The following is a 25,286-nucleotide window of genomic DNA, read 5'->3' as shown; positions in this document are numbered from 1 at the left end:
AATCTGTATTACAAAGACTCAGAGGCAAATCCAAAGCAGATGAGGTCTGATTGGCATCCTCTGGCCATGGGTTAGTGCAGACTCCTGATAGAGAGTCCCTCAAAAGCTCCATGTGAGGAGAAGGCTGACTCCCCAGGGGAAAAATCAGTAATCTAGAAAGAAGGGGTCATGGATGCAGGGTGAGCCCAAACCATGATACTCAACACTCCCCTGAAAGTGTGTGTCAATATCCAGGGCTCTTTTTGGGACAGGACCCATTGCTTTTGGAGACCATACGTTCCTCCAAACAGGAACCATTTATTGGCATAACAAAAGGAAGCCCTAGGAAGGCATCTGTGAAGGAATCAAAATACATCAGGGACTCAAAGAATTTGGTGACCCCCCCCCGCAAAATGTGAAGCCGCATTAAACCTGACTGTGAGTGCCCCGAGGGCAGGGACTATATGGTTCAGTGGTTCTCAAATCTGGCTACAAATGGAAATCACCAGGGGAGTTTTTTTGAAAAATACCAGCGCCTGAACAACCCCATCCCCACCCCATCACCCATACCTCCCTACCACCTTCTAGAGATTCTGATCCAGTTGGAAGGGGCAGGATCTGTATTGTTAAAAGCCAGGTGATTTTGATGAGTCAGGGCCAAGAACCAGTGACATCATCGGTATTTTATCACAGCTATCAGAGTTTCTTTCTGATTAGAAAGGTTAAATGCAAGCTAGAAAAACTGAAAATAAAAATCACTTGAGGAAATACCACCCCTTGTGGACAAACACTTATTTTTTCTGTCATCTACAGTTCACATAAACATATGCTTTTTATACAGAATATGGACTTACAATGCATGTACGTACTATTTTTGGGGGGTGGGGGCAGAGTCTCACTCTGTCACCCAGGCTGGAGTGCAATGGCACGTATCTTGGCTCACTGCAACCTCTGCCTCCCGGGTTCAAGCACTTCTCTGCCTCAGCTGGGATTACAGGTTCCAGCCACTATGCCTAACTAATTTTTGTATTTTTAGTAGAGATGAGTTTCACCATCTTGGCCAGGCTGGTCTTGAACTCCTGACCCTGTGATCCACCCACCTCGGCCTCCCAAAGTGCATGGATTACAGGGGTGAGCCACTGCGCCTGACTGATCATACTATTTTGTAACCATTGCAATGTCCGATGGTCAGTACTTTCCCTCTCACCCTGAGACCTCTCACTCTGTTCCTTAGGGCAATTGTGAGAAGTGGAATGGCTGGATCTGGGGGCGGGTTCCTCACTAGGGCTCTGGACGGATGTGCCTTGACTGCGAAGAGCTAATTTGTTGTCCCCCGACCCCACGCCCCTCCCTACAGGGCAAAGCTATGCTCTGGCCCTTACTGAATACTTCAATTATTGCCAGTCTGACGAAAAGGTTAACCCAACATTCATTTAAAATTGCATTGCTCAGATTACAAATGAACTTGGACTTCCTGTTTCGTGTAGTTAGCAGCCATCAGTCATGTTCGTGCTGCATGTGCTTGGCAGCCCTGCGTTGTGTTCTTCAGCTGGTCCAGCGCCTCTCCACCCAGGCCTGGGTTCACTGGCAGCCTCTCAGGAAGAGGTGGAGCACCCATGTGTTCCCAGGATCAACAAGCAGATGATAACAAAGATGAAGCCATCAGTGGGAGGCCTGTGAACTCAGGGAAACACTCAGACTGATTCTGGGTTAAGCTCATTCATTTAGGGATTCTTTGCTTTTCTTTTCTCTCTCTCTCTCATTCCTTTTTTTTTTTTTTTTTTTTTTTGGCAAAGTCTTGCTTTGTTGCCCAGGCTGGCAAGCAGTGGCATGATCTTGGCTCACTGCAGCCTCCACCTCCCAGTTCAGGTGATTCTCCTGCCTCAGCCTCCCAAGTAGCTGGGATTATAGGCACCTGCCACCACGCCCAGCTAGTATTTGTATTTTTAGTAGAGATGGGGTTTCACCATGTTGACCAGGCTGGTCTTGAACTCCTGACCTGAGGTGATCTGCTCACCTTGGCCTCCCAAAGTGCTGGGATTACAGGTGTGAGCCACCCTGCCTGGTCAGGGATTGTTTTTTTAGGTGCACTTCTTTTAGGCTTGTAGGGAGGCCCACACCAAGAGTATTATAAAAACATTGTGTTCACACGCTGCTGCTGCCTCACACCGCGTGCCATGTGTAGGATGTGCTCTCAGTTCCCACACGTTGTCTCATCAAATCCTCGCCACAGCCCTTCTTTGGTAGGTGTTCATTTATCTCCATTTTTATCAACGAAGAGTCTGGTTTCCAGGGAGATGATATGACCTACCCTAGGTCACATCCAGGAAATGTCTGTTTTTCTGTTTTCTTTTCTTTCTTTTTCTTTGAGACAGAGTCTTGCTCTGTCACCCAGGCTGGAGTGCAGTAGTGTAATCACAGCTCCTTGCAGCCTTGACTTCTCAGGCTCAAGTAATCTCCCACCTTAACCTCCTGAGTAGCTGGGACTACAGGCAATGGCTACGATCCTGACTCACTGCAACCTGCCTCAGCCACCAACCCTCACTGCATTGCCAATACAATCCACGCTCCTTAGCAGGGCCTCTGAAACACTGCATGGTCTGATCCCTGCTGACATCTCTCTGGCCTCACTCAGTACCACTCTCCCCTTTGCCCATGACGCTCTGGTCACTTTGCCATCCACTTAGCTCCTCACACACTCCTGCCTCTTCCAATCCCAGGGCCTTGGCTTGCCCCGTCTTTTAGCTCTCTATGGGAAGACAGCATTTATGCGTAATGGGCTGAGGCAGGTGGATCACCTGAGGTCAGGAGTTTGAGACCGGACTGGCCAACATGGCGAAACACTGTTTCTACTAAAAATACAAAATTTGCCAGATGTGGTGGCGTGCACCTGTAATCCCAGCTACTAGGGAGGCTGAGGTAGGAGAATCACTTGAACCTGAGAGGCAGAGGCTGCAGTGAGCCAAGATTGCAGCCAGTCTGGGCCACAGGAGCAAAATTTTGTCTCAAAAAAAAAAAAAAAAAAAAAAAAAAAAAAAAAGCAATGAGGGGTCTAGGCAATAATCCTTAGTGTTTGCTGAAAACACTGTTAAAAACTTATGGCACAGTAGCTCATGCCTGTAATCCTAGCACTTTGGGAGGCCAAGACAGGAGGATTGCTCAAGATTAGGAATTCAAGACCAGCCTAGGCAACATAGTGAGACCTCATCTCTACAAAATAACCTTAAATTAACCCAGCTTGATGGTGCATGCCTATGGTCCCAGCTACTCAGGAGGCTGAGGCAGGAGGATTGCTTAAGCCCAGAAGGCAGAGGTACCTCACCTGAGTCCCCTAATTGAGCCTAGCACCACAAAGAGAAATGCCACTGGATATAATCCGATCAAGACTCTAGATCTGACTACCAAGTACAGGGGACAGAGAGCAGAACATGTAAAATGACATCATGAGGGAGCAATTAGCAAAATCCAGTCTGCAGAAGCTCTACAGACCAATGACAGTCCATACAACAAATATGCTGCAGAGGGAAAAAGAGACAGAGGGAAAATCTGTGAACTAAAAGAGACTTTGGTGTCACATTGACCAAATGCAGTATGAGGATGATGGTAGGTTTTATCATAATGGACCCCAATGAATCACAATTCCATGTCCACACCTCTTCTGCAATGCCATGTTGCTTTCTTTCCTATCAAGAGGTGAAACTATTTCTCCACTGGCTTGAAACCGGGCATCCCTCGTGACTTGCTTTGGCCAATAGAATGTGACAGAGATGATGTGAAAATTCCAGAATCTAGGACTTAACGAAGCTTGTAGCTTCTTCTCTTGCTCTCTTGGAACCCTGAGACCAGTGTTCTCTGAAGAAGCCCATACAAGCTTCCTGGAGGATGAGAGGCTATGTAGAGACCCGGGACATCCCAGCCAATTGCCAGCACTAATCACCAGCCATGTGAGGGACATCTTGGACCTCCCAGCCCCAGCTGAGCCAGCAGATAACTGCAGCAGCTGCACGAATGTCTCAAGAGAGAAGAACCACAAAGATTGCCAAGCCACAGTGCCATACCATTAAATTTTGAGGTGGTTCACGACATAATAATAGGTAATAGAAACAGAAATCTTGCTTGGATCCTCACTCAAACAAACCAACTATTTAAAAAGTTATTAAACAATCAGGAAACTTTGCTGGATACTGGATATTTAATGACATATTGTTAATTTTGTTAGGTTTGATAATGGTGGACATCACATTTTTCACTTATTTTTAGTATTTATTTGAGATGGAGTCTCACTCTGCCACCCAGGCTGGAGTGCAATGGTATGATCTCGGCTCATTGCAACCTCCGCCTCCTGGGTTCCAGCAATTCTCCTGCCTCAGCCTCCCAAGTAGCTGGGATTACAAGTGCCCACTGCCATGCCTGACCGGTGTTTTGTATTTTCAGGAGAGACAGGGTTTCACCATGTTCATCAGGCTAGTCTTCAACTCCTGACCTCAGGTAATCTACCTGCCTCGGCCTCCCAAAGTGCTGGGATTACAGGCGTGAGCCACCACGCCTGGCTGAGTCCTTATTTTTTAAAGGTACAAACTGAAACATTTATGGATGAAAATAAGTAATGTCTGGTATTTGCTTCAAATAATCCAAAGAGAAGTGGGGATGTGGATGAAACAACTCCAGGTCTCAAGCTGATAACTGTTGAAAGCAGATGATGTATACATGGGGGTTCTTTATATGAATCTCTCTAATAACAGCTCATTAAACTTTATATTCTTGTGTATGTTTGTTATAATCCTCTCTCTTCTACATGTTAGACATTTTCCATATTAAAATAAAGATGTTTGAGTGCAACTGGAAGTCCTCGGAAGGCCTAAGCATGGGAGTATCGTCTCTCGTCAGGCACAGGAAATTTGCAGCTTCTCCACCTCCCAGCACAGTCCCTCTGCCTCATCCCAACACTCCTGTTCCCTGCAGCCCGGATGGTGCCAGCTCACTGGCCCTGCTCCCACGAGGACCTCTAGCCTCCTGGCTGGCCCCCAGCCTTCAGTGAGCCTCCAGGCCAGTGGCTGAGTTCTGGATGTGACAGAAAGATTCCGGAGGGACTCTTCATCCCCTGGAACAGGCTACGTTCAGTCCCAGAGGAAGGCAGGAGGAGAGTTTATGAGACATCATGAGTCACCCCAACTAATGACTTCTCAGAAGAGCTGCTGTTGGACACTGAGTCTTCCCTTCAAAACAAGGCTGAGGAAGGACACACCAAAGCCTGATCCTTATTCAGAGACGCACCGAGCAGGACCAGCTCGGCTGCAGCCTCACTGTGGGCCCTTGAGCAAGCCATGGAACCTCTCTGACCTTCATTTCAAATGAAGCTAACACCTTAGGGGAATTCAGTGAAGGTTTTTATTTTATTTTCCTTTTTTTTTTCTTTGCTCTGGTCAAGATGGCATCAATGAGGGTTTTAAAAAAATACAAAAGAAAACAAATGAGGCTAATATTTAATGACTTACATCATTGGCTGGCTCAGAGAGCTAAATAAAATAATAGATGTGGAAGTGCTTTGTTAAATGCTATACAGGCGGAACAGCTGATCACAGGACGGGAGGAGGCGAAGGTCGAGCAGGAGCCTCTGTTTTGGCTGCTCTACTGAATGCGATATACCTCTGTTCCTTAGCCCTGGTTCTGAGTCCCCCTTCATTCTCCCTTTCTCTACTGCCTTCTTGCCTTTCTCAACAAAAGTTCCATGGAGGAGATGAAGAGGAACGACATCAGAGAGTTTCAGGGTGTAATAATTGGGTCACAGCAGAAAACAAATGGTATACTCAGAAAGGGTTTAACTAAATCGAGTTTAATGGAAGAGGGGAGGAGTAAGAGAACCAGCTGGAAACAGTGAAGCACCCAGGGACTCACAACCAGGAAGCAGTTACCATTTGTGGGCCTGTGAGTGAAGGAGAGGGAACAGTGTTACTGTAGTCAGGTGAGGGCTAGAGCCACGGAAGGCGGGTCACCCATGGGAGCAGGCTGTGGCCGCAGGAAAAAACAGCTGCTGGCAGAATTGGGTCAGGCAGGAAGGGAATCAGAAGACAAATACCCTGACCTTTCTGCTCCTGCCCTCCCATCTCCTTCAGTGCCTGGCATTGGCTGAACACAGCTAGAAGTCAGAAGACAAGGGAACCAGGGCAATGCAGTACTTAGAGGTTAGCCTCTGGGGCATACAGCAGGGCCAAGAAAGTTGGAACCTACATGGGGTGGGGGAGTTAATCAAGAATGACCAACATTGGGGAATGAGTTATGGGCAAGACAGGGCATGAAATACAAGACTAGGGTTTGAAAATCTTGATCAAACAAGGCTGAAAGTCTTGGATCAGTGCATCCAGTTGCAACTGGAGCTGGGTACATACTTAGGGGACCAGGGCATGGTTAAGATTTGGCACACGAAGAATCTCACCAGTGGTGAGAAATCAGTAAACTTTTCTTTGCCTAAGGTCCTGACCCATATATTTCTTTGGTCCTAGGGGAGCCCTCCCAGCCTCCCAACAGCAGTTGGCCCCTAAGTCAGAATGGGACTAACGCTGAGGCCACCCTGGCTGCGAACCTCACCTTCTCCTCCTACTACCAGCACACCTCCCCTGTGGCAGCCATGTTCATTGTGGCCTATGCGCTCATCTTCCTGCTCTGCATGGTGGGCAACGCCCTGGTCTGTTTCATCGTGCTCAAGAACCGGCACATGCGCACCGTCACCAACATGTTCATCCTCAACCTGGCTGTCAGTGACCTGCTGGTGGGCATCTTCTGCATGCCCACCACCCTTGTGGACAACCTCATCACTGGTGAGTATGGACAGTCCACAGCAGGAGTGTCCCTCATCCCCACTTCAGCTTCTCAGCTAAGGCCGGAAATCGAAGCTTGGAAGGCAGACGTCATTGCTGGGCTGGCCTCTTGGCCATGCGTGGTCTCAAACTCTCAAGATAGTCTTGAGGCTGAGGAGTTAGACTAGAAATAAGAGATATAACGATTCCCCACTTTCTTTGTGCCTGGCATGATGTTACTTACTCTTCACGCATTATATTAATTCATCCTCACAAAAATCCAATGAAGTAGAGTTTATGGTTATCCCCATTTTATGGAAGAGGAAACGTACATGCTCAGAGTAACTAAGAAACTGGCCTGTAGTCACACAGCTAATAGGTGTCAAGGTCCACATTCTCACACCCACACTTCTAATTACTGTATTATACCATTCAGTCTCACTCTCTCACGGAGCTCCCAAGGGCAGAAATAGAGCCAATGGGAGAAATGGAAGGGAGGCAGGTTTCCTCTGAATCGGAAACTAAAAATCCACTCATTTGAACTGGGAATTGAGCAGGGCACAGAAGAGAGTCCTGCCCTGTAAGTAATGAGCTCCCTGAATCTTGGCGTGTCCAAGCAGGGACTGACTGGCCACTTGACCTCTAAATTTGTCAGTGGACCACTTGACCTCTAAATTTCTGCATCTGCAGCTGTCAGAATAGGGCCATATATACTCTCTACTCTCTCATGCGACTGGCCTTTCTTGTTTTAGAATCAAGGTTCCACCAACCTGAGACTCCTGATGAGGGATTGGTTTTCAGAGCTATGGAAGACCCCTAGAGGTCTGAGCCTGCAGATTCTGAGCTCAGAGCTCCCAGCAGCTCACTAGTCCTCAGAATCCAGAGCCTAGACAGCCCCACTCAAAGTGACTTCACTGACTTGGAGCAGAGGGAGCCACAGCCTACATTTCTGTAGGTTCTTGGAACCAGGAATTGAAGCCAGTGCAGACTCAGCTCCCCTCCGCAGTACTGGCTATGTCCGGTGGAACCGTTACCCACTGCTGAATCCCAGCCTCCTTTGCCGATGAATAGTATAAACTGCATCCCCTTCCTTTCCAACACTAGACACACACATGTGTACTCAGACACACATGTGCAGAGATGCATACATGCATGCACATAAGCATGAATACCAGTCAACAGTGATATGGTGAGGTCACGAGCTGGTTGAGTTGGTGTCTGTCCGTCTTTTTCATATACTCATGATTCAATAGTCAAAGCTACCAAAGTTCTCCAGTGAAAAAATCTCCCTTCCACCCCTGTCCTCTGGCCTCCCAGCTCCTCTCCCTCCTGGGAGGTAACCAATTGTTGCCAGTTTCTTGTGTCTCTTTCAAAAAATATTTTATGTGAGTGCAAGCAAATTAAAGATATGCTAAGTTTCCAAACAGTCGGCCCCGTACTTTTACTTCCCATCCAACACCACTTAAAATATATATCATGTATACCGTAAATAAGATTCATTAAAACCCACCTACATGTTGTTAGCCCCTACTAATAGATAAAAGAGTTTCTCATTCTTTTCACCTACTGCTAGAATTCCATTGTATGTATGTACTACAATTTATTTTGATGTGTATTCATGTTGTTTCTAATAGAATCTTCTGCAATTAAATAAAACTTCACATAGCTGGTCTTGGACTCCTGGGCTCAAGCAATCCTCCTGCCTTGGCCTCACAAAGTGCTGGGATTACAGGCATAAGCCACCATGCCTAACCTGAGCTTCTCAAGTTGCTTCTATCTTTTCATACTTCAATCAGGTTTTTTAGTCCTTTGTCCCTCATTTTTTTTTTTTTTTTTTTTTTTTCTGAGACGGAGTTTCGCTCTTGTTACCCAGGCTGGAGTGCAATGGCGCGATCTCGGCTCACCGCAACCTCTGCCTCCTGGGTTCAGGCAATTCTCCTGCCTCAGCCTCCTGAGTAGCTGGGATTACAGGCACGCGCCACCATGCCCAGCTAATTTTTTGTATTTTGAGTAGAGACGGGGTTTCACCGTGTTGACCAGGATGGTCTCGATCTCTCGACCTCGTGATCCACCTGCCTCGGCCTCCCAAAGTGCTAGGATTACAGGCTTAAGCCACTGCACCTGACCTGTCCCTCAATTTTTATGAGTTCTTCATACATTTGGGGTAAAAGCTCTTTGTCTGTGATATATCATAATACAAATATCTTCTCAATTTGTTGGTTATCTTTGGCTTTGTTTACAGAAATTTTTGCTAAGCAATTAAAAATTTTAATAATTCTCTCTTTTTTTTTTTTCTTGAGATGGAGTCTTGCTCTCTTACCCAGGCTGGGATGCAGTGGCATGATTTCCCTCACGGGGTTCAAGTGATTGTCCTGACTTAGCCTCCTGAGTAGCTGGGATTACAGGCGCATGCCAGCACACTCAGCTAAAATTTTTTTTTTATGTATACACACTTACCAATCTCTTTTTATAATGGCCTCTGGATTCTGAAACATAATTAGAAAGCCTTTCCCTACACATAAGTTAAAAAGAACTCACCTGTTTTTTTCTAGTACTTGTGTAACGTCTGTTTTTACATTTAGATTCCTATTCCACTTGTAGCTTATTCTTGTGTATGGTGTGAGATATGGATCTAATTTTATCTTTTTCCAAATGGCTACCCAGATGATGCAGCACCATTAATCAAAAAGTCAGTCTTTGTCACCATGGTTTCAGATGCTACCTTCATCATGTACTAAGTTTCTGCCGTACCTGGGTCTATTGCTGGGCTTTCTCTCTTATTCTACTGATTTATTCATCTGTTCATGCACTAGTAGCACACTGTTTTAATTATAGATGTCTGATAGAATATATTTTTATTTTTTGAGACAGGGTCTTAGTCTGTTACCCTGGCTGAGTGCAGTGGTATGATCATGGCTCACTGCTGCCTCAACTTCCCAGGCTAAAAGGATCCTCCCACCTCTCAGCCTCCCGAGTAGCTGGGACTACAGGCATGTGCCACCACACCTGGCTAATATTTTATATTTTTTTGTAGAAATGGGGTTTCACCATATTGGCCAGGCTGTTCTCAAACTCCTGAGCTCAAGCGATTTACCCACCTCGGCCTCCCAAAGTGCTGAGATTACAGGGGAGAACCGCTGCGTTTGGGCTTGATAGGTAGTATATTTTAATGTCTGCTTGGGAGACATTATTTCCCTTTTGTGTTTTTTCTCTGCCAGGATTTTCCTGTATCAGAATTCTCCTGGTTATATTGTTAATTTAAATGAATGGTTTGTGTCATAGATCTCATTCTATTTCTTCCTTTTTTTTTTTTTTTTTGCTAAGCTTTTTATGCATGTTTCCTTGTGGATAACTGACCTGTGGCTTCCAGCCGCTGCCTTGTACTCCGTGGTGTGTGTCTACCACATTTAACCTCCAGTCTTCCAGGGGTGGGCACCAGGATGGCCTCTCCCTAGTGGTGAGGGCCAGTTGTGGACATTTATTCTCAAGTGATAACATATTGGTAGTTTGAACTTTGCTGTGTAGGGAGGCTTATACCACAGAAACTGGCAAATGCAACAAACCAGGGTTTTTGTTTGTTTAACTTAAAATTTGTTTTGTTTTCTTGTTGGTTTTTATTTTTTGTTTTTTTAAGAGCTGATTTACTGGCATACCATTCCAACTCCATCATTACAAATAACATGGCAGTGGACACATTTATGGGTCCTGCGGGAATGTCTTCAAGGATATGAACTCAGGAGAGGAACTGCTGGGTCTGAGAGTTTGCACATTCACAGTTTTCCAAGTAGAGCCACTCTGTTTTCTATAGCAATGTTAACTTCCCATGACACTGAAACTCCCCAGCACCTAGACCTGACTGACACCACTAATCCATATTGATTTGGGGGCAAAGAGACTGTACATTAATCTCCCCTCGAATTTTTTCATTTGTAAAGCTGGTATGATAATAGCAGGGCTGTTGTGAGGATTGAATGAGCTGGTGCTTGTACTTATAAGTGTGCAGGCAGAAAGTCAACGTAATTGGTAAAAAGAGGGCTACAGATTCCAGAGGAGACTCCTGTCTCAGGCATGCAAGACAAGAATAAGGTGGGCCTCCGGGTCTAGAGGGGCAGAGACACCAGGCTGCTACCAAGACAGCCTCAGGAACAAAGCTGTGACCAGTGATGTGGTTACAGTCTCGAGAGCAGGTAGGGCCCAGGTCTCCCGACAAAGGAGAAGCCCAGGATGTGGGGGCTGGCGCTGCTCATACCTCTCCCTATTGATTGATTTGTCCTAGTGGTTCTCAACTATGGCTGCCACTTGAATCCTCTGGGTTGATTTTTAAAATACTGATGGAGAGCCAGGAGTGATGGGGTGCACCTGTAATCGCAGCTACTTAGGAAGGTGAGGCAAGAGATCATTGAGCGCAGGAGTTAGAAACCAGCTTGGACAACATAGCAAAATCCCATCCTAAAAAAAAAAAAAAAAAAACAACAAAAAACTGATGTGGGCTGGGCACAGTGGCTCATGCTTACACTTCTATCACTTTGGGAGGCTGAAGCAGGAGGATTGCTTCAGCCCAGGAGTTCAAAACTAGCCTGGACAACATAGCAAGATCCCACCTCTACAAAAAATAAAAAGCTGAGTGTGGTGGCACATGCCTATGGTTCCAGCTACTCAGGAGGCTGAGGTAGTAGCATCGTTTGAGCCCAGGAAGTTGAGGCTGCAGTGAGCTATGATCACACCATTGTACTCCAGCCTGGGTGATAAAGTGAGATCCTATCTCAAACAAAACAAAATAACTGTTTTCTGGGTCCTACCACTAGAGATTCTGATTGTAATTGGCCTGGCATGGGTCTGAGCATTTGTTCTTTGCAAAGCTCTCCAGGTGATTCTTGTGAGCAGCCAGTGTGGAGAACCACTGGCTGAGATCCTGAGACAGGGCTAAGGGAGCAAAGAGCCAGGCAGGGCTGGATGGTCTAAAGCTCATGGAGATAAATCACTGGTCAGCACAAAGAAAATCTCACTAATACTGTTGACCAGTGAACAACATGGGTTTGAACGGCATGGGTCCATTTATATGAGGGTTTTTTTCAACCAAATACGAATTAAAAATACAGTATTCCCAGGATGCAAAACCTGTGTATGTTAGCCCATTCTTATGCTTCTATAAGGACATGCCTGAGACTGGGTAATTCTGGGGGGAAAGAGGTTTAATTGACTCACAGTTCTGCAGAGATGGGAAAGCCTCAGGAAACTTATAATCGTGGTGGAAGGGGAAGCAGGTCCTTCACAAGGCAGCAGGAGAGAGAAGAATGAGAACCGAGCGAAGGGAGAAGCCCCGTATAAAACCATTAAATCTCGCGAGAACTTGCCATCCCAAAACTAGCATGGGGGGAACCACCCCCGTGATTCAGTTACCTCCCACTGGGTCCTTCCCGTGATTCATGGGGATTATGGGAACTACAATTCAAGATGAGATTTGGATGGGTATACAGCCAAACCATATTACCGTATATATGCAGAGGGCTGCCTTTTTCTATACACAGGTTCTGCAAGGCTGACTGCAGGACTTGATTATGTGTGGATTTTGGAATACTTGGGGGTCCTAGAATCAATGCCCTATATAAACAGGGCTCAGAGGGGACCCGGCTTGGAGGGCTTGTTCCCTCTGGCTCTTGATGTGAGCCTTTCTCACTCTGTGGGGGCCTCTGTCATTGCAGGGTGGCCCTTCGACAACGCCACATGCAAGATGAGCGGCTTGGTACAGGGTATGTCTGTGTCAGCTTCTGTTTTCACGCTGGTGGCCATTGCTGTGGAAAGGTAAGAGGTTTCCTGGCTGGATTATCCCTGGGCCAACTAGGGCCTGGCATTAAGAGGAGCCACTGTCTCTAATGCTGGGTTGGCTGGAAGGCTGGGGCTGCCCTGTGGTAAGTGGGGCTAAATCCTGAGCCATAAAGAGAAGGGCTGTGGGCCCAGCTGCCCTTTTCCTAAACTTGAGGGACCGGAAGAGGACACCACCACCTCCTTCTGGAAGGCCTGGAGGCAGCCTTAGTTGGCTTTCGTCGGGATTCCCGGGGCCTGTGAGGAGCTTGAGAGCAGTCCTCCTTTCCTGAGTGGCGAGAATCTTGCCACCCCTGTCAGAGCCAGGAGAGCCAGGGCTAAGGGAGCCAGCTTATGGGTGGGCCTCGGTATGGCTGGGGAGGAAGGGTCTCTCCCTGTGTCTTACCCTCCCGCCACTGGCTCCTTGCTGGTCCCCAGCAGCCCAGGCCTCCCTCAATCCCCATCTCCACCCCGTCTGGTCTTTTGGCCTCACATTCCATCAGATTCTCTGGTTAAGTCTGTGAGTCTGTCATGTGGCCAGAGGTATGGAGCAGATCCAGGGACAAGGAGGCTCTGCAATCAATAAGGCCCTGAACCCAGGAGGCCTCTGCATTGCACTGTGTGAGTTCTCCTCCCCACTGCCTTGTTAGTGGTGGAAGGGCGTCCTCTGGGTGCTTCACCCCAGGGAACGGTGGCCAGGCAGATCAGCTGGAGGTATGCTCATTCCTGCCTAGGTGTATCCTGTTGGGCGGGTCCCCTAATTACTCTGAGCCTCTGTAGTCTCGTCTGTAAATGGTAGCTACCCTACAGGGTGGTTGGGAGGCTTCAGTAAGCTCCTGCTTATAAAAGCTTATGCACAGTTCCTGGCATAGAGCCCAAATGTCAGTTGCTAACAGCATTTTATTTATTCTGTACACCCATCCCCTCCTCCTTGTTCTCTCCCCAGCATGGGCATTTCTTAGCCCTGCCCTTTGTACAATCTAGTGTTCACACCATCTCTCTGGTTTTTTGTAACCCAATGATGTAGGCAGCTGAAGTGATAGAAGATGGGTTCTACTCTCCACAAGACCACTAACTAGCTGGGTGATCAGAACTCCCTTCCCTTCATTGACCTTTGTTTTGTTATCGTTGTTGAATGAAATGAGAGAGTACGACTTCTCTCAGTGGTGTTTGCAGTATTCTTCAAGTCTCACCTCATCCAGGAAGCCTTCCTGGATTACCCCAAGATTCTCCTCTACCCATTTACTGCTATTGCACTCATAGCCAGTACTACATGCTTTAAGAATTATTTATTCTCTGGAGATTTCTTTTCTTTTTCTTTTTTGGAGACAGAGCCTTGCTGTGTTGTTCAGGCTGGAGGGCTGTGACCATCTCGGCTCACTGCAACCTCCACCTCCTGAGTTCAAGCCATTCTTGTGCCTCAGCCTCCGGGGTAGCTGGGATTACAGGCACGCACCACTATGCATGGCTAATTTTTGTATTTTTAGTAGAGATGGGGTTTCACCATGTTGGCCAGGCTGGTCTCGAACTCCTGGCTTCAATGATCTGCCCTCCTCAGCCTCCCAAAGTGCTAGGATTACAGGAATGAGCCACTATTCTCTGGAGCTTTCTTGAGTGTGTGAAGTATGAAGCCGGTAGGTCAGAGTCTTACAGGTTGAGACAACGAGGCTTGAGTCAGGCTGTGGGAGAGGTAAAAGGTCAGGCTCTCAGGCCAAAAAAAGTGTACGTTGGCAGAAGGGCAGGACACTTGACCGACAGTCAGCTCTAGACCTATGTTCCAGGGCAGGCTCTGACTCTCAATAGCCATGTGACCATAAGAACCCCTCTGGGCAAGGTTTCCCCTCCATTAAACAAGTAAGGTTGACTGGACATTCTTCAGGTTTCTATTTTCTGGCATTAGTAGATGACAGAAGCCATTCTGGGGAGTAGGAGCCCCTCTTTATTCTATTAAGCATTCAAAATGTCTCAAGAAGCGTGGTGAGTGTCATCTCAATCTTCACAAGTACCACACAGAGTAGGTCATACTATTGGCCTCATTTTAAGATGAGGAAACTAAGGCTCAGAAAGTATTTTGAGTAACTTGCCCTCTGGTCATTCATGCATTTATCTAACCACACTTAGGAATGCTGAGATTAAAAGTCATGGCACCTGCCCTCAAAGAGCTTGCAGAGAGCGGTCGTCTTGGAACCACACTGCAAAGGGACGTTTTTTACCTCCACCTACAGCAGCAGTTCTCAACTCCAGTTGCATAGTAGACTTCCCCCAGGAGCGCTTTTAAATTTTTTTGAGACAAGGTCTTGCTCGGTTGCCTAGGCTGGAGTGAAGTGGTGTGATCACGGCTCACTGCAGTCTCAACCTCCTGGGCTCAAGTGATTCTCCTGCCTCAGCCTCCTGTGTAGCTGGGAGTATAGGCAAGCATTCCCTTGCCTGGTTAATTTTTTGAGATAGGGTTTTACCATGTTTCCCAGGCTGGTCTCCAACTCCTGGGCTGAAGTGATTCTCCTACCTTGGCTTCCCAAAGTGCTGGGATTATAAGCATGAACCATGGCACCTGACCTCAGGAGCTTTAAAAACAAAAACAACAAATAAACAATGCTCAAACCCCTTTCTAGACTCATTAGGATGGAATCCTTGGCCTGGAGGAATAGGCATGGATTTTGTTTCTGTTGTTGAAATGCTTCAGGAGAGTCTCACATACATGGAGGGTTTCCAGCTACTGGTTTATGTGACATATGAAGCAAGACAAATCTGGGTTCAGAACTGGTCCTTGCAACTTGCTGTGTGACCTTGAGGCAATTGCTTAACACCGGAGTCCCAGTTTCCTTATCTGTAAATAAAGATGGTAATAACTATGTTAAAAGACCTTAGCTTTAAAACATAATAAAGTGTGTGATAACTGATGCTGAGTTGTCCTCATGAGGAAATAAACGGTGCAGACTTGTCCTTGCATGGTGGAGATACTGATACTGACTTTGGCCAAGATGTCATAGGGGCAGCCTGACATGTAGTCTCTACATCTGCCCTCCTGAGGTTTTCTGAAGAATCTACAAACAGAAACTGTATTATTTGACGCATCTAATCATCCTTCTGAAGGACAGACTGCACATCCTGATTGCAATCAGTTTACCACCAAAAGTACATAAATGACCTCTCTCAGAGGCTCACACCTGTAATCCCAGAACTTTGGGAGGCTGAAGCTGGAGGATCACTTGAGCCCAGGACTTTGAGACTAGACTGGGCAACATAGTGAGACCTCATCTCTACACAATTTTAAATGTTAGCCAGGCATGACAGTGCATTCCTGTGGTTCCAGCTACTCAGGAGGCTGAGGTGGGAGGATTGCTCGAGTCCAGAAGGTGGAGGCTGCAGAGAGCTGAAATGGTGCCACTGCCTTCCGGCCTGGATGACAGAGGGAGACCCTGTCTCGGGGCGGGTCGGGGGAAGAAAAAAGAAAAGAGAAAAAAGGAGAAAAGTGGAAAAGTGCACACAGGATTCATTGTTCCCACACGATCTGCAGTTCCCTCCTCTCTCATAAATCCTGTAGCTGCCTTTGTTCTGTGACTACTCAGCCAATTCGCGTCTGAGCTGTTCTTCGACGCTGCTCTAGATGCGATGATGAAGGTCAGATGCCCCCATGCCACCCGCCCTTTCCTCGCTGGACCCTGCCAGACCCCACGTCTCTCTCCCCCGGCCGCAGGTTCCGCTGCATCGTGCACCCTTTCCGCGAGAAGCTGACCCTGCGGAAGGCGCTGGTCACCATCGCTGTCATCTGGGCCCTGGCGCTGCTCATCATGTGTCCCTCGGCCGTCACGCTGACCGTCACCCGTGAGGAGCACCACTTCATGGTGGACGCCCGCAACCGCTCCTACCCTCTCTACTCGTGCTGGGAGGCCTGGCCCGAGAAGGGCATGCGCAGGGTCTACACCACCGTGCTCTTCTCGCACATCTACCTGGCGCCGCTGGCGCTCATCGTGGTCATGTACGCCCGCATCGCGCGCAAGATCTGCCAGGCCCCGGGCCCGGCGCGCGGGGACGAGGAGGTGGCTGACCCCCGCGCGGCGCGGCGCAGGGCGCGCGTGGTGCACATGCTGGTCATTGTGGCGCTGTTCTTCACGCTGTCCTGGCTGCCGCTCTGGTCGCTGCTGCTGCTCATCGACTACGGGCAACTCAGCGCACCGCAGCTGCACCTGATCACCGTCTACGCCTTCCCCTTCGCGCACTGGCTGGCCTTCTTCAACAGCAGCGCCAACCCCATCATCTACGGCTACTTCAACGAGAACTTCCGCCGCGGCTTCCAGGCCGCCTTCCGCACCCGCCTCTGCCCGCGCCCGTGGGGGAGGCACAAAGGGGCCTACTCCGAGCGGCCCGTGCCTCTGAGCAGGAGGGTCTTCGCGACGGTGCGGCCCAGCGACTCGGGGCTGCCCTCTGAGTCGGGCCTGAGCAGCGGGGCCCCCAGGCCTGGCCGCCTCCCGCTGCGGAATGCGCGGGTGGCCCACCGCGGCTTGCCCGGGGAAGGGCCCGACTGCTCCCACCTGCCCCTCACCATTCCAGCCTGGGATATCTGAGGTGGTCCAGGGAGGGCGGGCCCCTGCCTGGGGGCCCCGACTGGACACGAGATACACGCATGCGACATTGGCATGGTGTGATTAGGAGGGGATGCATGGTGCCGCGCCCTCCAGAGCCTGGCAGTGGTGGGCAGCTGCTGGTGATGTCTTCCCTGCTGCCTTCACCCTCAGCACAGGGAAATGCGGGGGACAGGAAGGAGCCAGTTTGCCCCAAAACCCTTCTGTGTGGTGGGCTTGACAAACATCATCTCATTCAATTGTCATAACGCTTTGGAGATAGGTTTTCTTCTCCTACAGAAGCAAAAACTGAGGCCCGGAGGGTGACTCCTCCAAAGCTCTCCGGTGGAAATGGCACGCCAGCCTGATTCCAGCGCCTGTGTGGTTTTCATCATCTCCCGCTGGCTCCAAAAGGGCCCGGTGAGGTAGAACACCCTGAACTCAGTAAGTCCGAATCAGGCAGCTAGGAAGAAGTGAAAAGCAAAGCCGGCCTATCCTGTGATGCTTTGTGTCCACGTGTGGGAGTCCCTCATGCTCTGTCACTGAGGCCACTCCCCTTGATCCTTTTCTGGAAGAACATGATGGGCCCTTCCTGCCGGCTCGAATGTGTTGGTTTGTCTTGTTTGTTCCAAGAAGTTCCAAGAGGCCATTGTCCTCAGAGCTGAACGGCTTCAGAACGAGCCTTGAGAAGGCTGCCTCAGTTGCAGGGCGCTCTAGGGCTTGCCCTCTGAGCCTAGAGAACAGCGGAGGGACTCCCACTTCCATCGTCCTGACCCTGGCAAGAACTTACAACGCTACAGTCAGCTGCAGGGCCAGGGGAGGTGTCCCTGTACTTACTCAAAGACAAGGAGGAAGGGGACGCACAGTATGCATTTTCCGCATTGGGAAACACATCTGCTCACTGGGACTGAAAGTACGAAGCCTTGCCCGAGGTCTCTCTCCTCCCTGCTTCCTGGGAGGGAGAAGTTGGTCAACTGAAGCTGCAGCCAGAGTGCCCTCTGGGGACTCCTGAAGGACACACACCAAACTCCTCCCCCACACAAATGACTGTGTACGCTAAAGAGGTACCCGGAGAGCCCCGTTTACTCTGGCTTTCTCCCAGCACCCCTGCAGCAACTTGAAGAAATGTGGCTTCTCTCCAGGAGATGGGAGGACATGGGATTGCCTGGGGGGGTCCTTTCACAGGCCCCGTCATATGGCAGTTAACTGGATATTTCCCCCAACCTCTATAGAAAACACAGTGTTGCTAGAAATTTAGTAAATGAAAAAGAAACGTTTCCAGGGGTCAGGGCTCTGAGGCTCTGTTCCCTTCGCTGACACACGATGACTGTTTACTGTTTGCTCCACTCTGAGTTCCGAGTTTAGGGGCAGAAGAAAATTCCTAAGCAGTTGTACAATACTTTCTTCAAGTATGTCCCCAGACACTGTCTCATTTAATCCATACTAATGAGGTTGAAGGAGACTGAATATTATTGTCATTTCACAAAGTGACTGAAGCTCAAAGGGGCCAAGTTCCCAGGGCCACAGAGGGACAAGATTTAGGTGAAAATTTGTCTTCTGATTGTTCTTCCCGCCCTGCATGCTGCCTTTGAAGGAACGTAGACATGATGAGAGAACTGAACATTTCCCCAAAGATTTTTTGCCTAACAGTGAACCAGAATGCCCACTCCTGGTGCCCAAGCTCTTGGTCTAGAAAAGAAATCTATTGTGTTTACTCTTGTAATCTCTGAGCTGTTCTTACCCTCGTGCTGCACAGGCTGCCAAGAGCCATCATGACCCTGTCCTGGTTCTGGGCGTGATGGATGAGAGGCTCAGAGAGGGTGTGCCATCCTGCCCCTCAGTGGTATTAGCTAGTGCCATGCATTTCTGGTACTGTTTCAGTGTCATGTGGCCAGCAAGTTCCCAGGTGGTTCTGGGCTATTTATTCTGAAGAAGTCTGACTCCAGGCTCGAAAAGCAGGCCAGAGAAAGCGCCATTTCAAACCCCAAATGCCTATCCCTATGGCTGGGGGGAAACTGTCTGAAGACGCCATCTGGTATCTCCTCTGGGGCATATTTAGCATAGCCCCTAGGAGTACAAAATCAGCATTTGAGGCTGGGGGCATGTGCGGATACCAAGATACTCACTCAAGCCAACCTTTCCATCACATCCCCTTTGTCTTGCCTGAAAAATGCCACGCTTTGAAAGGTTATAATTGCCTAGAAAACTCCTGTGTGGGTCACAATTCACATACTTTGCTGTTACTTTTGTTTCTTCTAAAAAATCAATCAGAGGCTGTATCTGCCCATTCGGATATGAATGATAATGGGCGTGACTTCACACTTTAATGAAGAGAGATGCTGTGGGTATGTGGGGAGTTTGTTTCTTTGTGGATGTGGTAAAATATACACAATGTAAAATTTACCATTTGGCCCATTTTTAAGTGTACGCTGGAATTAAATACATTCACAGTGTCGTGTAACCATTACCACTGTCTATTTTCAGAACCTTTTTATCATCCCAAACTGCAACTCTGTACGCATACGCAATATCACCCCATCCCTTCTCCTCCCAGCCCCCAGTAAATACTATCCTGCTTTCTATCTGTGAATTCGACCACTCAGGAGGAATCATACAATATCACCCTTTTTGACTGGCTTCTTTCACTTAGCATCATGTCTTCAAGGTTCATCCATGTTGCGGCATGTGTCAGATTTCTTTCATTTTAAAAGCTGAACCATAGCCCATTGTCTAGATAGTCCCCATTTTGTTTATCCATTCCTCCATCAGTGGGCACCTAGCTTGTTTCTACCTTTTGGCTACTGTGAATAATGTACGGAGTTTTCAGATGCTGGAACTAGTTCCTGACAACAGTGCCTGTGTGAACCCTGAGGACAAAGACCCTAGGTTGGGAACCAGGGTCTCTCCCAGCTTACCATTTAGGGGTGACGAAACAGAGGCTTCCGGGACAGCTGTGATGTATCTCACTCCCCTCGTGCCCACCCTAGTTGCTCTGGGCTTCTGCTGGGCTTTACTTCTTGACTAGAGTGGCTAGAAAACTGTATGTTTCTTTCGTGGGATGTTTTTATGAAGCTATTTTATAATTATAGATTTGTTATCCTCACTGGATTCCTATGTTCTGACACCTGGACTCTGTCGGGGCTTTGTGCAACCAAGGCAACCAAGGGAAGCGGTGTGGACCATTCCTGACGCGCTATCCTCCACCTCCGGGTTGGCTGGGTCTCCTAAGGTGACTGCCCTTTCATAAGCGCAAAGTTCGGAGATGAATGGGATGTGTGATGGGGGAAAAGGGCCAGAGGCCTGTTGACACTGAACATCCCCACCCAGAGGGCCTCCTGGAGGGACTCTGTGTCCTGTCCTGCCATGTGCAGCATGAGTGGTCACCCTCATTGTGGGTCTCCACTGATGAATGGCCTCTTGACTTTACTAAGACCACGCAGCACCCAACAGACCAATGTGAGCTGGAGGCGGATGCCCGGCCTGGACCCCACAAACCACAGTCTGCCCGGCCCTGTGCTGAGGAGTCTCTCTTGGGGCCTGGAGGACGCATGAGTTGATTTGCATTGGAATGGAGGGCGAAGTTGGCAAAGGAAGACCAGAGCCCCCTATCATTAGTCTACTGTGTATTCATCCAGAAAGCAAGGTGAGAGCCAAGCCCGGGGCTGGATGGACAAAGCATTGCTATTAAGCTCTGCACCTTTTTGCCTCCTTTTCCTCAGCTCACCCCTCAGAAGTGCCACTGATGAAAGACAGATGAGAAGGAGGCAGCCTAAATGGGCTTCATTACAACAAACAATGTTGAATGAACAATGCATTCCTTGTTGAATAACCCAATTATTTACGATCATGGCATTTTATTGTTGTTTTTCTCTCTCTCTACAAAAGCCCTGCATAATCATTGTGGAAATTTTACAAGATTTCAATAAGCAAAGACAAGAAAACGAAAAGCACCCAAATCCTATCACAGGAGATAAGCATAGAGTCCTTTTCTGTGCATATATCTCTCAATATATTTAACATTCTTGGAACAGCTTTATTGAGGCATAACTTACATATGAAAAAATTCACCCATCTTCAGTGTACTTCTTGATGAGTCTTAACAGTTGTATACAGTTATGTCACCACCACACTGAAGATATTTCCATCATCTTAAAATGTTTCCTTGTGCTAATTGATAGTCAATTATTCCCTGCAAGCTTCTGATTCCAGAAAACACTGATCCAATCTCAGAATGTCATATAGATGGAATCAGACAGTTTGCAGCTGAGTCTGGTTTCTTTCACTTAAAATGATGTCTGCAAGATTCCTTCATGCTGTAGCATGTATCAGTAGTTTTGCCTTTTGATTGCTGAGTTCTATTCCACTGTATGAATAGATCACATTTTGTCTCTCCATTCATCAGCTGATAGACATTTGGTTGTCACCAGTTTTTGGCTCTTATGAATAATGCTACTATAAACATTCCTTGTATGTACAAGTCCTTATATGTCTGTGTATGTATGTTTTCCATTTTCTTAGGTAGATACTTGGGATCGAGATTGATGGGTTGCATGGTCTGTGTATAATTTAACTGTGTGAGAAACTGCCAAAGTGCTTTCCAAAGTCGTTGTACCATTTTGCACTCCTACCATGAGTGTATGAATGTTCCAGTTATTCTACGTCCTTGTCAACACTAAGCAGTATCAGCCTTTTGATATTTCTGGGCCATCCGGATGCAGTGGCTAATGCCTGTAACCCCAACACTTAGGGAAGCCGAGGCTGGTGGATCACCTGAGGTCAGGGGTTTGAGACCACCCTGGCCAACATGGTGAAACCCTATCTCTACTAAAAATATAAAAATTAGCCAGGTGTGGTGGTGCATACCTGTAGTCCCAGCTACTTGGGAGGCTGAGACACGAGAATCACTTAACCTGGGAGGTGGAGGTTGTGGTGAGATGAATTGGGTCACTGCACTCCAGCCTGGGCCACAGAGCAAGACTCTGTCTCAAAAAAAAAAAAAAAAAAGGGAAATTTCCCCTGATGACTAGTGATGCTGGGCATTTTTTGTGTGTGCTTATTGGCCTTTCTTATATCTTTTATTGTAAAGTATCTTCAAATCTCTTTTAAAAACATGATTTTGGCTGAGCACAGTGGCTCGCGCCTGAAATCCAAGCACTTTGGGAGGCTGAGGCAGGAGGATCATCTGAGGTCAGGAGCTCGAGACAAGCTTGGCCAACATGGTGAAACCGAAACCCCATCTTTACAAACATACAAAAATTAGCCGGGTGTGGTGGTACGCACCTGTAATCCCAGCTACTTGGGAGGCTGAGGCAGGAAAATCACTTGAACCTGGGAGGTGGAGGTTACAGTGAGCCAAGATGGCGCTGCTGTTCTCCAGCCTAGGTGACAGAGTGAGACTCCATCTCAAAAAATAATAATAATGATAAAAACATAATTTTATTATAGAGACTTTAGCACAAAAATTTGTCCTAAATCTAAGAGATATTTTTTTTTTTGTGAACAGATGATTTTTTTTTTTTTTTTTTTTTTTTTTTTTTGAGATGGAGTCTCCCTTTTGTCGCCCAGGCTGGAGTGCAATGATGTGATCTCAGCTCACTGCAACCTCTGCCTCCCAAGTTCAAATGATTCTCCTGCCTCAGTCTCCTAAGTAGCTGGAATTACAGGCGCCCACCACAATGTTCAACTAGTTTTTGTATTTTTAGTAGAGACAGGGTTTCACCATGTTGGCCAGGCTAGTCTTGAACTCCTGACCTCAGGTGATCTGCCGGCATTAGACACCCAAAGTGCTGGGATTACAGGTGTGAGCCACCATGACCAGCCAATGATTTAAAAATTCATTAAGAATGGCTCTAAAGCAAAGTAAGAGGATATAGTGTGATAGAAGAAGGAGGGCTATTTGAATAGAAGACTAGGAATGGCCACTGTGAGGAGGTAATGTTTGACTGCACATATGAAGTGAGAGAGGGAGCCATGTGAATAGCTGGGAAAAAAACAAACCCAGGCAGAGAGAGCATCATGTGCAAAGGTCCTGTGGTAGGAGTGGGATAACTGAAAAAGGATTTAGTAGATATCAAAATACTATTGAATTTCAATAATTAAATTTCTGGTTAACCCAAAAAATGTACTCAGTGTCTATTAAAAGCCAGGCATAGGCCAGACATGGGGGCTCACACCTGTAATCCCAGCACTTTGGGAGGCCAAGATAGATCACTTGAAGTCAGGACTTGAAGACCAGCCTGGCCAACATGGTGAAACCTCATCTCTACTAAAAATACAAAAATTAGGCGCCACGGTGGCAAGCACCTGTAACCCCAGCTACTTGGGAGGCTGAGGCAGGAAAATCGCTTGAACCTGGGAGGCGGAGGTTGCAGTGAGACAAGATAGCGCCACTGCACCCTAGCCTGGGTGACAGAGTGAGACTCCGCCTCAAAAAAAAAAAAAAAAGCCAGGCATAGATAGTACTACATACTTTCTGTTATTTATTTCTCACAATGGACTGTAAGCGCCATGAAGACAGTAACTATGTTCACTTACCTTTGTGGATTCAGCTAGGATATTGCCAGGTGCATAGGAGGCACTTAATAAATGTCTGTTGCGTGAATGAAGTAATGAACTAAGCAGGTGTTTATTATTATTCCCATACTATAGATTGGAAAAGCAAGGTCCAAAGAAGTAAAGTAACTTACTCTAGGTTATGTAACTAGGAGGTCCTGAAGGTGAGACTCAAACCTTAGTCTATCTGACCACAAAGCCCAGGTTTTTGCCATTCCCCAAGCTGCTGTGCTCTCTCCTTCCTACATCTGGGAAACTGAGGTTCAAAGTGAAAGAAAGAGGCTTTATGGAGGTCTCCCACAATTCTAAAAATAAAACCAGCCAGCCACAGGCTCCAGGCTGCTGTTTTGGCCATGAGACACATTTACATCACTTTCAATGGCTTCCAAAGATTTGGGATAGAAGGAATACCAACAGTTTAGGTAAAAGGTTTAAATTTAGTTTGACTCAATACCACATCAAGCCCTCAAAGCAGCCACGGGCATCCCTGACCTGTGGTCACCGAAGGAGGAGAAGCGGCTAACTGGCTGTAGAGTCCTGCCTTGAGTTGTTTGTGTTCTGCTAGCTGCAATGCCCAGGCCTGTGCATCCTGTCACCAACAAATGATGCTGTGGTCATGCACAAGCAAGCAAATTAATGTGGGTGGAAAAACCCAAGCTTAGTGATTTGGGCAAATTAGTTTATCTGTCACATAGCCAGTGGTGGTGTTAAATCACTCTCTGTTTGTGGAGTAATCACTCTCCCCCCCGATCACCACCCCCTCTGTCTTCTTTTCTGTGTGGAAGTTAGAACGGCCAAGTCAATCTGTTTCAGTGACTGAGCGATCTACATTTCTGTGTTTTGACTGCCCCCCAGGAGAAGTATTTGTGTAGCGTATTTTGTTTATCCAGACTGCTGTCTCTGAAGCCACCTCTAAGGATCATAATCACCTCTTTAATTCTTCTCTTGACTATGTCTTTGCAAAATGATTCTGTTACCTATGCTATAAATTATGGAAAATAAACTCATAATGAAAGAGTTGTTTACTTTTTACTTTCCATTGCATTAGTAGTTTTTCCCTTTTGCTTCCTGGCTGTGAATGAATTTTCAGGCAAAATAGCGATCCTTTCAAAAAAGGTAGACAGTAGCTATGTTACCACTAACATAGCTGCAGTATTTCCATTTTGCGATGGGTGATTAAGTTGCATGGAGATGAAGGCATTATTATTGAGTTTCCCACAGCTCCTAAGTGTTGACAGCAAAACAACATTTTAGGCTTTGTGGATTGCAATCCAGTGTTCTTAACACTACACCAAATTACCTGTTTGTTAACTCCACGTGTATACATATTTGTGACAGTTTAGGTGAAACTTAATTCTAGTATGTTAACACAGACTCAGCATACTTAGTGTCTACTGAGTGTGGGAATGTTGGTCCTCTCTATGTACAATGGAGAGACAGAAAAGATCGTCCAGGAAGCAGAGACAGCAAAGAGGAAAAACCTACAATCAGGTACCACCGTTGGCCAAAAGTCAGGGAACAGCCAGAGAGGTGTCAGAAAAGGGTTCCCATAAGAAGCTTGAAATAAATCTTAGAGACTGAGTTAGGGACCACGACA

The 25,286-nt window shown here is 47.3% G+C and overlaps 1 protein-coding gene across 1 annotated transcript in view; it reads left to right on the top strand.

Moving 5' to 3' along the window:
• Positions 1–24,706, top strand: part of NPFFR1 (neuropeptide FF receptor 1) — a 36,110-nt gene extending 11,404 nt beyond the window's left edge. The window contains exons 2-4 of the mRNA XM_039478104.2: positions 6,480–6,794; positions 12,476–12,575; positions 16,273–24,706. Of these exons, the coding sequence (XP_039334038.1) occupies positions 6,480–6,794; positions 12,476–12,575; positions 16,273–17,140 (1,283 nt within the window). The 3' untranslated portion in view covers positions 17,141–24,706. The remainder of the gene's footprint in view (positions 1–6,479; positions 6,795–12,475; positions 12,576–16,272) is intronic.
• Positions 24,707–25,286: the final 580 nt, after the last annotated feature.

The sequence above is a fragment of the Saimiri boliviensis genome, chromosome 12, assembly GCF_048565385.1.
Source record: "Saimiri boliviensis isolate mSaiBol1 chromosome 12, mSaiBol1.pri, whole genome shotgun sequence".
Lineage (NCBI taxonomy): Eukaryota > Metazoa > Chordata > Mammalia > Primates > Cebidae > Saimiri > Saimiri boliviensis.
This window is presented reverse-complemented; position numbering and strand designations above follow the sequence as displayed.